Source organism: Saccoglossus kowalevskii, chromosome 11, assembly GCF_978046115.1.
Source record: "Saccoglossus kowalevskii chromosome 11, keSacKowa6.1, whole genome shotgun sequence".
NCBI classification, from domain to species: Eukaryota; Metazoa; Hemichordata; class Enteropneusta; family Harrimaniidae; genus Saccoglossus; species Saccoglossus kowalevskii.
The window spans coordinates 17,450,351-17,463,944 of NC_140651.1; the positions used below are offsets into that span (position 1 = coordinate 17,450,351).

At 32.2% G+C, this 13,594-nt stretch overlaps 1 protein-coding gene and 1 long non-coding RNA gene across 2 annotated transcripts in view; one reads left to right on the plus strand and one right to left on the minus strand.

Moving 5' to 3' along the window:
• Positions 1–13,116, minus strand: part of LOC100377456 (inositol polyphosphate 5-phosphatase OCRL-like) — a 40,720-nt gene extending 27,604 nt beyond the window's left edge. Inside the window, exons 1-7 of the mRNA XM_085504955.1 lie at positions 12,702–13,116; positions 9,664–9,743; positions 9,143–9,243; positions 8,196–8,333; positions 5,537–5,719; positions 4,707–4,763; positions 3,275–3,422 (exon numbers count right to left, since the gene is read on the minus strand). Of these exons, the coding sequence (XP_085361081.1) occupies positions 3,275–3,422; positions 4,707–4,763; positions 5,537–5,719; positions 8,196–8,333; positions 9,143–9,243; positions 9,664–9,743; positions 12,702–12,758 (764 nt within the window). The 5' untranslated portion in view covers positions 12,759–13,116. The remainder of the gene's footprint in view (positions 1–3,274; positions 3,423–4,706; positions 4,764–5,536; positions 5,720–8,195; positions 8,334–9,142; positions 9,244–9,663; positions 9,744–12,701) is intronic.
• On the plus strand, positions 6,085–6,938 carry LOC146736252 (uncharacterized). Its single transcript, XR_014930921.1, has 2 exons — positions 6,085–6,311; positions 6,799–6,938. It is a non-coding gene; the product is annotated as an uncharacterized LOC146736252 (long non-coding RNA).
• Positions 13,117–13,594: the final 478 nt, after the last annotated feature.

Here is a 13,594-nt window from a genome sequence, read left to right on the forward strand (position 1 = left end):
ATTTGAAACGTCGTGTTCACCCTTTTTTAAGCTAAGTCCTGTTTTATTTTTTATTTTGGTTATATTTTACTAGTAGTGTTGACTACTACTAGCCCCTTTTATTTTGTTTTTAGCCTATTGTTTGTGTCCTGCCCATTTTTTAAATTTTTTTCAGAAAGTGATGGAACAATAAAAGTTGAGAAAACACTTCTTCTTTCTATCACATGAGCATAAAAACATAAGAACACTTCTGTAACATTTTTTTCAGAAAGTGATGGAACAATAAAAGTTGAGAAAACACTTCTTCTTTCTATCACATGAGCATAAAAACATAAGAACACTAACACATTAAAACTATTTTAGGGGTCATAACATTATGTTCAGAAAATCTGGAAAAAAAAAAATTAGTTCTCTATAAAAATGGTTGTTTATGAGGTACACAGTGGATACTTCATAACATCTCCATGGAAAGAAACTAGTGTATGCTTTTTAAATGCATTTTGTAATATGATTGACATACTGTATAATACTTTATTTTAGCTGGAATTAATTTTCGCTAAAAAGACATTTTGGGTATTTTGTATGGAATTTTTTTTTACTGATTTTTGACAAGTTTAATGTAAAATATAGGAAAAAAGGTATATTCACTAGATTTTATTTTCACTGAATTATTCTTCAACGAAAATAGCAAAAATTAATTCCAAACAAAAATAAAGTATTTTACAGGAACTCATTTGTCATTAAAATATAAACAAATTGAAGCTTTATTTAATCTTCTTAATTTGCAAACCGCTCTTAATTCCTGAGACATACGTCAAAAAAAAAACGTGTAGTCCTGACAGTTTCATTAGTTACATGAATACCCGCAACTAATAGAATATCATTCACAACAATTACTTATTCACCTAAAATAGAAATGTCATGACTGCAGAACATCATCAAAAACTGATCAAATGTGAACATGTTTTGAAACGGTTTTGCGTCACTTTGCGGCGAGGAAAAGAATTTCTTTTGTACCCCGCATCCCTAACCCCAACCTTAACCTTAACCCTACCCTACCCTCCAGAACTCCCCATTTAATTGTACATGCCCCTCCTAAGGACATCTATAGTTATCTAGAGGAGAAGGGGCATATACAAATACATTGGGTAACTGGAAGTGAGTGTTAGAGTTAAGGTTAGGGATGGGGGGTACAAAAGGAACTCTTGCCCTGACAAGTCCCAGGGTCATGTACTACCTGAACAAAGCACTTTCAAAAAACAAATATTTCAACTGAGCATTACAGTGACAAATATGGTTGTCTATATTCTATGTTTTCATTACTTCTTTCTTTGTTCGATCTTCATGAATAATTAATCACAATTATAAGTGATTTAAGAACTAAGCTTTGCACAAATTTCTTTGACAAAATTTTGTTTGCTTCGATTAAGGTTACAATATGTCAATTATGACAAACAAACATGAAATACAACAAGTACATTATACTGTTATACATTTATTGCTACTGTACTGATAGAAGTACTATATTTCTAAAGATGCAATAAATATTATTATTATTATATTATTATTATTAAGCTTGCTATATGCAAATGATGCTAAAATATTTAAAATTAACAATATCTCTGAATGCAGACAGATATGAAATACATATAGTACTATTTTCTAGGGTTGATGCGGTCAATGACCTTGGTGTATTTTTGACGTTTAATGATTGTATTGATAATATTGTAAAAATTCTCTTGGAATGCTTGGCTTTATTAAGCCAATTAATAAACTTTTTAAAATAATTAGTACTTCAAGGTTTGGATTAATGATCAGTTTAGTGGAATCCGTGACATAAACTCAATTAAAACAGTACAGCAAAATTTGTTCAAATATCCGCGCTATCGATAGCACCCAAATATGATTTTGATAAATACTCAACATGATGTGCTTATTTGGGGTTTTTAACACTGTATTAGAATTGTTTATAGATATGTTATTCTTATATGTGTAAATAGTTCATCATTTTATCAAAGTTACATTTTTACTAAATCATACATTACAGTTTACCTCTTCATATTGTTTGCCGTGCTGCCGTAATAATATAATTAAATTTCTCCACTGGTCAGATGCATATTTCAATAATTTATTGCGTACTCACTCAGAATTTGATATATATAGTAATTTAATTCTTTAATTCAGTAAGCATCAAAGGTTTAATCCACACAACAACATTACGAAGGCTGAATGCCACTTTAATGTATAATATTGCAGTATGTTGTGCATGTATGGAGCCTGTAAATGGGCTTTCCAAAATAAATATATTAAGAATATTGTAGTACCCTGTCATTTGTACGAATGTAGTCTAAATATACCTTTACTAATTATTCATATAATGCACACATTATGAGTTAGACTGGGTGTGAAACTGTGACCCACAGATACATAATGGCATGTAGTAAAGAATAGACACCTGCAAGGTCAGCCAGTAAAACCTTCAATTTTCTACAAATAACTGTTGGTAGTTTGATTGCGTGTCACAAAGTACTGTGAATCTCTGGTCCAAAGAACAGAACAAAATTTGAATGCACTGAAATAAAATTTCATATTTTTGGTCACTGCATATTTGTCAAAAAATTAAAGAGAAATTTCTGACCACATGTATTTCAGAACAAAAAATCTGCGGACATTAATTTTAGAAAATAAAAAGATCGCATTTTTTTTTATTAACCCCAACATTTTAAAAATGTTGATTGTCTCGAAAAAGTCTGCTAACTTATAACCAAAAATATAATCGAAATACCATTTTCTCTATAAACAAAAATATAAACGAAATACCATTTTCTCTATAAACAAGAAATTTCTGGACATCGAAACAAGATTTTATTAATTTTTATCAAATGTCACTGATGGATTCACGTAAAATAGTACTAACTCACTATTTGCTGTCTTTAGTATCGACATTTCCTTGGTATTGCTAACACGAATGGAATGATTTACCAGGAAATTGAGTTGAGAATTGTTTTGTCTGGATATAAAACCCAGGGAAATTGACATCCTGAGTCATGCAACCAGAGATCACAGAAATATATTATAATTTCCTCCTAAATAATATTTAAATTTTTTTATAATTTTTATAATTTATGTTTTGACCGAAAAGACAACTTGGGTCTTCATATATATTTAGGAACAACAAGGGATGCATATTAATTAATTAAACTACAACATCAGGTGATTAGAATAGGAACTATGCTTTTACTGATGACTGACACAACGCAATACACAATGAACTGAATTGAACTGTCCAACTTACGATGTTGTAAAACTTTCTCTTGATCCATAACTTGATCCTTGACTTTCTCTCATGCCAGGAGATAGACCCGGTGGACCTTCTGAGCCACTGTCGATCTGACTGACACGAAGATCGGCAAAGTTATCCTCAAAAGCGAGATCATCAGGATCTGAAATGAATCGTACAGTCACATACCATACCATTTGAGTATATAAACTCCTAAGTTGGCGATGTGCTGGCTTTGCGTTTCATAAAAACAATAAAATCGAGTATTATTGTCATCAGTAATTTTAACTTATTCTTTTAAGTATTTACCTAAGTTACAAATATTAGACATAATTAGGCAGATACACTGTACAATTTAGATATACATTGACTTTGAACGCAAGCCAACTAACAGCTAGCTAAATATTAAGTTACGCTCCAACTGTACTGTACTGTACTGTATGTATCTAATAATGATGTTCTATAAATAGGATAAATATGCAAATTTTATTTACCCAGCATGAAATAATACATCTAAACTTGTACTGCAAGTTATTGTGTCGACAATACCGATACCAACATGGGTAATATATTTCCTGGTATGAAACAGCCTCTGTAAATAACGTTTTTTGTCCTCATCTATTGTATTTAATGATATGGTAAATGTGCGCTACACTTCTGTGAACTGTTCAGTTTACACAGTTTTCAAAAATATATAACCACCACAATCACAATCACCAGGCCACATCTTCCGACTCAAGAAGAGGTAATGTGAGAAATGTAGAACTATGTTATGTCCCGCACATTGTGCATTATTAAATGACATCAATGGTCTCCTAGGACTTTTAAGTATGGTGCTTATCAGTTTACTGTAAAATACTTGATACCACTATTTGCGCTGGAGTAATGATTCAGTAAAAATAAAATCTAGTGAAGATACCTTATTTCCTATTTCAACTCATCAAAAATCAGTTCAGCGAAAATTAATTCTAGCTAAAATAAAGTATTTAACAGTACCATGCTTGGCCACTGAAATGCCATGCTTGAAAAGGAATAGTTAGTGATTTATTAATTATTTATATGGTTAAAAATACATATGCAAATTAGCTGCCATGCTTGGACATTTACCTAGGAGGAACACTGGATGTTAATTCAGGTATTAATTCATCTCTGAGTAAGATACACAAATATACGGACAGATGGATGAATGGACAGACGGACAAATGGACAGATGGGAAGACCTGCTAGTTTTTGTTTAAGGAATTCATTTGACTAAGGTTGACAACATTTAGTCTAGCAGGAAGAGACAATGCATTTAAAAAACAAAGCAAATGAGAAATGCAAATATATATAGTGAATAGATAGTGAATACACGTATATATATTAAAACTAGAAGCAGATTTTAGGATTAGTGCGAGTAAAGCTTACTATCATTAAAACACAGAATTAGTAGAGAACAACCACTTACAAACAACAGGAGTAACGGCGTCAGTATTCAGTGAGATAATATTAGACCACGGCCAATCTGTAATAGGACCCACAGATAGGAAATAAAACAAGGATGCAGAGGTCAAAGGTCGAAGGTCGAAGAGATTAAAATCTAAAGTAGACAATATTATTGATTATTTAAATTATTATTATTTAGGATGCAATTATCGTAATAGTGCTTCTATACTTGAAAATACAGATAAAAGTAATTTTTATTAAAATATTTCCCACAATGCAAAATTTGTCAACTGACATTTTGGAGTTGTATTGACCCCTCCACAAAAAAATTCTATTAATATCTGGGTTTTTTTTCACATGAAATCTCAAACGTTTGATCAAAACATTTTGTCTGTTTGGTCAAAAATTAAGATTGAATTCAGTGAAAATTACAGAAAAGTTGAACAGTGCTCAAAGTTGTACTCTGCGGAGCCATTTTCAAGTTTAATTGTGTTTTGGAATATTTACTGATGATATCAATATGCACAAAATATGTTATTAATAGTCAAACAATGTAGAAAATTGTTTCAGCTCCTGTTGATTTTTGGCAGAGTTTCAATTTTTTTTATCAGTGCTTATGATTCCAATGTATGTGAAATGAAGAATCATATCTCCTATAAGTCTTGGTTAATTCAGAAAGAAGCTGATTCTCAATATGTTCAGCAATTCATGCATATTCATAACATCAAGAATATCCCATGATACTAGTCCATAACCTGTACAGAATAACCAATAAGTCTATCACTGCAGGTGACTTTAGATTCTACATTCGGGGAATATTTTGGCAAAAAATGATAACGAAAGAAAAACTACCTTGTTGTGCTGGTGGTGGAGTTTTTTCCACTGTGTGTGGTTGTGCAGTGCTTGCAGGCTGGAATTTATCGAACCCAAAGAGATCATTGGTCCCAGACTGCTGTGATTCTTCTATACAAAGTCTATATCTCTCAACCCACTGGAAAGACAATGGCCGTCCTTGACTGGTCTGCTGCAGAAAATCTGTAAAAAGTGAAAATAAGATTTCTTGCATCAAAATTGCTATCATGTGCTTAATTACAAGTCTATCAACTTACTTTACTGTAAAACTACAAACGGAAATGTACAACATTTTTCCAGGACATCATAAATAGAAAGGATAGATGCATAAATGCATTTACATAAGACATGATTTAATTTGTTCAATGAGCCTGTCAACAAATAAGCTGCTTCCTGATTGGCTCAACTTTAAGGTGTTAAGGGTAGTGCAATCTGATTAAAATCTGATGTAGTGTACGGGCTTTAATTATTTTGGCTATAAACTTATTTTAATTTTATTTTTTAGTATATTTGTTATTAATGCCCTTTTATTTTATTATTTTACTTTGATTTTGATTTTGTGATTTTTTTTAATTCCGCCCTACCTACATCTGAGCCGATGCCTATGTAACGAGATTTCAACGAGACCCACTATCGACGATTTTAGTCAACGAATCACAGACCTCCTTCTATAGCGTACATGATGACGTCACCGGGCAGAGTCAGGTAACAAACAGACTCAAATAAAATGGCAGATTATACCGACGTTAGCGACCGAGAATGACACGGCTTTTCGGTAAGTTTATCATTGTCAAATGCAACGAAAGTCATTTTTATGTTAATATTGTGGCTCGAATGGTTCGACTTTAGATCGTTATTTTACATAGTTATTCTGGGAGTGACGATTTTGTTTCCACCGGTTCGACCATACCGGTGTCTTTTTCCAGTCGCCTGCCCTGGAGACGGGTGATGTTTTGTTGACGATCGGGCCAAAATCGTCTACGGTATTGAAGCCGTAGCTGTAAATATTCATCAACTTGTATCAATGTTTTGTACATTATACAATAACTCTTTATTAAAGTAATTGAGCTGATTTGGACTGGAATAAAATATTTTTTTTATTTGGAACACATCGCAATTGATCAGGAAATATTATTTTGCTCCACTTGTCTGCGTCGATGCCGTGGGCCGTTATACAATTTAAAATCAGTTTGCATGTTTTCTATAGCTGTTTACAGTGTTCTAATCATTACGATTTACTTATTGTTTTGCTTCCATTCTAGATAATTATGCTCAGTGATGTAAAATTGAAGCGATGACTGAAAGTGTACACATTTGTTGGAAGTGAAAAAAATATTCAATGTAATGACAAAAATTGTAAAATGCTGTGGAATTCCTTTTGCAAATAAAAATATACTAGCAATTTTCTATTAATGGTTTATTCAAGTGGGCAAAATATAATGTACAGAAAGATTGCCCGTATACACTGAAAAATAAGCAACCGACAGCCTGTATAAAAGGGCGTCTGTGATTGGCTGTTACTTACGCGAGATTTGAACGGGACTTACATAGGCGTCGGATCAGATGTAGGTAGGGCGGAATTTAAAAACAAATCAAAGTAAAATAATAAAATAAAAGGGGCATTAATAACAAAAGTAATGAAAAATAAATTTAAAATAACTTCATAGCTAAAATAATTAAAGCCCGTACACTACATCAGATTTTAATCAGATTGAGGGTAGTGTAGCCAATCAGGAACAATCTTGTAAGTCATTTTGACTTGACTTTTATAAGGTAGAAATACTGTCATTTGACACTCTTTTGGATTAACATGGGAAGAGTAGAACAACATGACAAAGAAACAAAAAATAACATCAATTATTTCCACCACAGTCAGTTTCTCTAGTAACTTCCACTTCAATGTTATTCTTCAGTTGAAATAAGGGGCAGGCATACCTACTTTTATGAAGATCAAACGCATACAAGTAAAACCAACTAGAATTGCTAACATTGCACGCCTTGGATGGGTACAGAACATTTGTATCTGGTCTTCAGTGAGTTAAGTTTTTTTTTTTTTCATGACCACATGCTGACAAGAAACAAATCATTTTTTTTTTCTCCTGCCAGATTTGATGTACAAATAAATACATTAATTATTTTCTGGGTTTTAATTTAGCTATTTTCGCTGATAAGTAAAATAAATTAAATCTATGTGAACATGTAAAATAACAACATAACTCAAACTTGAGAAACAGTTAATATGCTCCAAACATAAAAACAGTGAAAATAAATGGTCTTCAGTGAGTTAAGTTTTTTTTTTTTTTCATGACCACATGCTGACAAGAAACAAATCATTTTTTTTTTTCTCCTGCCAGATTTGATGTACAAATAAATACATTAATTATTTTCTGGGTTTTAATTTAGCTATTTTCGCTGATAAGTAAAATAAATTAAATCTATGTGAACATGTAAAATAACAATATAACTCAAACTCCAGAAACAGTGAATATGCTCCAAACATAAAAACAGTGAAAATAAATGGTTTAACAGTACTTGAGAGTTTGGACAAAAAAAATCTTTAAATCATGTCTTTACAGCAAGTACGTTATTCTAAATAATGTAATGTGTAATATTCTACAAAAGGTGAAAGGTCAAACACAAAAATGTGTTTGTTACTTACTTCCTATAGCTTGTTTGATTTGACTGAAGAAATGACTTGTCTTAGAACCAAATGGCAATTCGAACAAAACGTCTGTCTCGTTAGTCGTAATCCTAACAGGTACATCGGCACCGGGTAATGCCATTGATGACTCTGATTCTAGAAATATTGGAGGAGAAACAATAATGTCAACAATCTGTGGCGATCGGTCGTATTATCAGATTGATGTAGGAAGTAGTACGTGCCATATTACAAATCATTTTTGTAGATTCGTCTGTGATTGAGATTTCATCATCATAGAGCAGCATCAACACTGTATTTACACACAAAGTTAATTGCAATGTATTCCCCTTAGGATTTATTCGCGATGAACACCCGCCTTTTATGCTTTCATGTCCCGTGCATTCAGGCCATTCCTAACAGTATGACCAATATCAATATAAGGTTAAGATGATGAGTGTAGAATTACAATATTTAATGGACAAAGTTCAAAACAAAAAAGTAGTTTTTATAATATAACATAAATACTCAAAATTTGTATACAGGTACTTTATTTTGAGAAAATATATAAAATAAGACAAATGTGAATGATGTATGCCCTCTGGTGACTGAGAAAAGAAATGTAATACTAGTACTGTGCACACAATTGTTATGGTTTGATGTTTTACGTGCATTCATCACCTTGACCTCAATAAAATTGTTATTGTTAAATTATTTTATAATTACCCCAGAATTTTGCAAAAATAAAATAGTTAGGGGGATCTTCAATGAGTGACCACGTGATATTGAGTTAATTCAATAAGTGTGGCAATGTTCTGAGCCTTTACACAACAATTTTTGTCAAAATAAGACCAAAACTGAGCTAAACACTAACCGAAGCTTGAATACTTAAATAAAAAATATCTGTTTTCATTATAAGTTACATGTAGTCACTCAGATAAGGTTAGTAGGTCAAAGTTCATACTCACCGATGTTACAAATAAAATCGCCTTTGATCGGGAGGGCTGCTTCTAATGTGATATCATCGGCACAAATGACAGGCGTTTTGTTACATGTGTAAATGAATAAGCTGAGAAAGAAACGAAAAGAAAATGAACACAGAATGATTTACCAAGTATGAATTCTCCGCCCAAAAATTATTTTTCAAGCAAAAGAATATCTGATATTTAAGATTTGCTAAAAGGAGTTGAAAAAAATATTTATTTTTTGCTGAGTTTTATTTTAAATGTTCACTTTTATTAGCTGTTTTGTTTGTTTTTTTTACGAAAAATTTACTATACTTGTTTTCCAGATCATTTGCTTTTTTTAAATATCATCATATAGCAAATACTACTAGTACATGTATAACAGACAAACATGCCTGATAGAGGGCGCTATGTTCACATAGATTTTAGTTTAAAAGTGACATTGACTCAGTTCACTATTTTTAACAGTGACGTCTGCAACTATTCACATGGAAAATAAACTGATGTACAATTCCGGTACTTACGCTTTATCTTCCTCACAATCTATCAAAGCGAGCAACCGACTACTTCTTACCCAATCCTGTACGAGGATACCTTCGACACAGTGATGTCATACAGTCAAGAACATAACAAAGTCAAACGAGGACAGAATTGTACAATTAATAATCCCAAAAATACAACTTGTCAAGATTCACTGCTCCGTAAGACAATTCAATAAAATATTAATATAGAATTGTTATTTTGTAAATATTATACGAGTACTATAAAATCTGTAGTAAAGCCGCGGCTTCTATTAAAATGGTACCATGCAACAGAGGGGAGCGGCTTCTATTAGAGCATCTAAACATATGAGAAATTGTGATTTTTTTAATTTCAATTATTAAAAAAGAATAGGTGTGACTGCTATTAAGGGATGCGGTTTTGAATACAGATTTTACGGTATACTCTAAAGAAACAAATCTCCTCACCATAAATCCATGTGTACAATTGTCAATTATGGATGTAAACCAATCAAAACTGACCTTTTGAGCGAATGCAAATAAGAAGCAAATTTGCTGAGATATTAGCTTTCGTAATTCATGGAAACATGGTAGTAATCATTTCACTAGAATCAAGGCGATCACAAAGTTTTCTATCACTACAGTCAAATTATTAAACTGTAACAACTAATAGCATACTGTAAAAACATTTATTTTCACCGGTTTTTAATTTCACTACTGTAAAAGTGTTAATTATTCACTGGGTTTTAATTTTGCTTATTTCGCTGACTGGAAAATGCGCTCAATTAAAACCCAGTGAATATGTAAAATTTAGCATAGGAAACATTATTTACCGGTAAATGATAAAACCGTGAATTTAAAATCAAATCAAAATGGCAAATCAGCGAAATTTAAACCCAGCGAAAATTTGTCATTTTACAGTATTTTGAGAATATTCACTAGGTTTTAATTTCACACATATGCTAGGAAAACAAAAGTTCAATTTTACTTATTCACATCAAATTATTTTAATAGATTTCACTAATCAGTGGATATTAAATTAAAAAATTTCAACCCAGTAAGCTTTATACTACAGGAATAATTATTACGACTAATTTTACAAAAAGTATTTTTTGTTCAGCTAGTCGAAGCAGATAAAATAGTCAGACATAGAGACAGGCAGAATACTGATAACGATGAGAATGTGAATACACACAGCAGCGATTAAATGTAGGTCAACAGGTTAACATGCTACAAGTATAACCTTAATTGATTCTGTCTCCAACCTATTAAGATTTGTAGGCATACCAAACTGCTAAGTTTTTGTAAAATAAAAACAGATCAAACTTTTAAAAAAAACTATAACCCACGGATGATAAATTAATAAATAATTAAATACAAATTTAATAAAATTATGAATTTTAATGATTAATAAGTACTTATTAGTTTGACATAATTTATTAATTTTATTGCAATTTTCAGCTCCTAGTATTAGTGAGCAATTCTTACAAAAAGGAACGCATCAAATTAATTAATTAATTCTATAAATTTTAGATTCACACAACAAAATTTCGCCTACAAGATTTTCTGGATATTTGTAATATACTGTTTTCTAATACTACATTGTAACAGAACAAACTTAATCCTCTAAATGCAAGCATACAGGGACTTATTTCATAAAGTTGGTTATTGATTGGTTCACATCAATGATTGACAACCGTAGACCAGGTGTTAGGGTTAGGGGTTATCGAACAGTGAATATCATCCGAGTTTACAAGTCTTGGACTTGGAGGGAATTTACCATTGAATTTACCCCACAGAATGAAATGTGAAATGTGAGAATGAAATTTAGTGAAAGGTACAACATTTCATGATACTGCTTACAGCTCAACTCACTCAAGAGCTTGCAAAAAAAAAAGAAATTCATTACAATCGTCTCGTATTTCAACCTTCATCTATTTCATTATAAGTTGGTGGCAACAACTCACGCATCATGATTCTGATAATAATCTTTGACTAGTTAATTTTAATCAAGCTGCTAATTGGATGAAATCTGAGTCAAATTTCATATGTGTTTACAAGTGCATATTGCATGCATGTTTATTTGTGAAGTCACTCCACATGTAGTCCAATAATGATGTTAAATGAGTAGTCTATGAGCAATTGAAAATATAGTACCGGTAAACCTCTTTATAGTAATTATGTTAAGCAAGGACAATTGCAAAATTTGGTGAACATTTCACCCAACTAGTAAAAGTTTTTAAAACAGCAGGACATGACATTCGTGAAATGTTGTCCTCACAATAAAGTTACATGAACAAATCAACGCCTTGTGGTGAAATTTAAAAGTTGAGCATTTAGATGTCCCTGGGTAATATTTATAGAAGACATACATTCTCATGTAGAATATAAACTTTAGAGTGATTGCTAAAGATGGATGTGATTACCACACAGTTCACATCTCAACAAATACTGTAAAAGACTTTATTTTCGATGGAATTTATTTTTGCTGAAATGACTTTTTGGGTCTTTTGTATGGAATTTATTTTCACTGATTTTTGACAAGTTGAAGGTAAGATATAGGAAAAAAAGTATATTCACTGGATTTTATTTTCACTGAATCATTTCTTCAGTGAAAATAGCGAAAATTAATTCCAAGCGAAAATAAAGTATTTTACAGTAACATGACTATTAATAAAATGTGAACCTGCAATAATACCTGTACTTCTATTTATATTGCGGTATAAAAAAGAAGGTTAATAAGTGATATAATGATACCAATATCAAGTAGAATTAAATAAGATTTAAATATCAAACAGTAAGTAACTTGTACATCGTTATGCTACAATTGCATATAGTGATATTGAAGAGTTTCTTATTTACCCCAACCTCTAACACTAACTGCCCCTACACTCCAGCACTTTCCAATTTAATTGTATCTATGTATACCCCTTCTAAGTACACCTATAATTATGTAGAGAGGACATATACAATTGAATTGGGGGGCTCGAGTGCGGGTTAGGGGTACAAAAGGAACTCTTTCCTAGTAACGGTAATGTAGTATTCAAGTTTAAAAAGGATATAGCCAGGCAACGCTCATTCCCACTCAAATTATCTTGAACCGCCGACGAGGCGTCCATTCTGTTAACTTGTTCTTCCAGTTACGACGACAACAGTAGAGTCAACTTTTCCGAAATAACTACTATAGATCTGCCAAGTGTCACTCAATTATTCCGATAACGACATTGATATGACATGATAACGACAAAGATGGGACGATTCAAGTTGAAATAGACTCCGGAAGCAGCTGTCTTGTCTTTGCCGCTGACACTTTTTTATCCTAGATCGATAAACATATACTTTTTGGCTATATCTTCCGGGTGTTATACATGTAGTCATGGATGGATTCAGGTTACAATTACCCTTTTAGACGCGAATACAGCTACAGTTTAGAGGGGGAGGAGTGGCATTTTGTTGTCGTGTACTCGTTGGCAGCCATGTTGTTGTAATTAATCATCTCATAAAGGACACATGGGGGCGCTGTTTCACAATCAGATCAGAGTGGCGCTGTTCACAATTTTGCGTGGTTTGCAGTCTGCTTTATAGACGTACAAGAATTTTTTTTTTTGTCAGAAATAGCAGGTCCCCTGGCACCTTTTTTACAAGCACTGGTTGAATGTCTATATCTGCAACTGTGTTCCAGAAATGATAGTTGGGTTGAATATCTGCAATAATGCACCAAATATGATATTTATGCATTTTAATGGAGCCATATGACCATATATATTATTAAATGTTGATCAGATCTTGTGTGCAAGACACTAGTAACCACAATATCCCCCACCTGCAGGGTTAGGGGTGTAAAAAGACAGCATCAGCGGGTCTACCATTCAAAATCATTTGAGGTGGCTGTAAGAGTAAAACAAATGCAATTTCTGCAGTGTCTTGTCTGCACATTTTTATTTTTCTTAACACC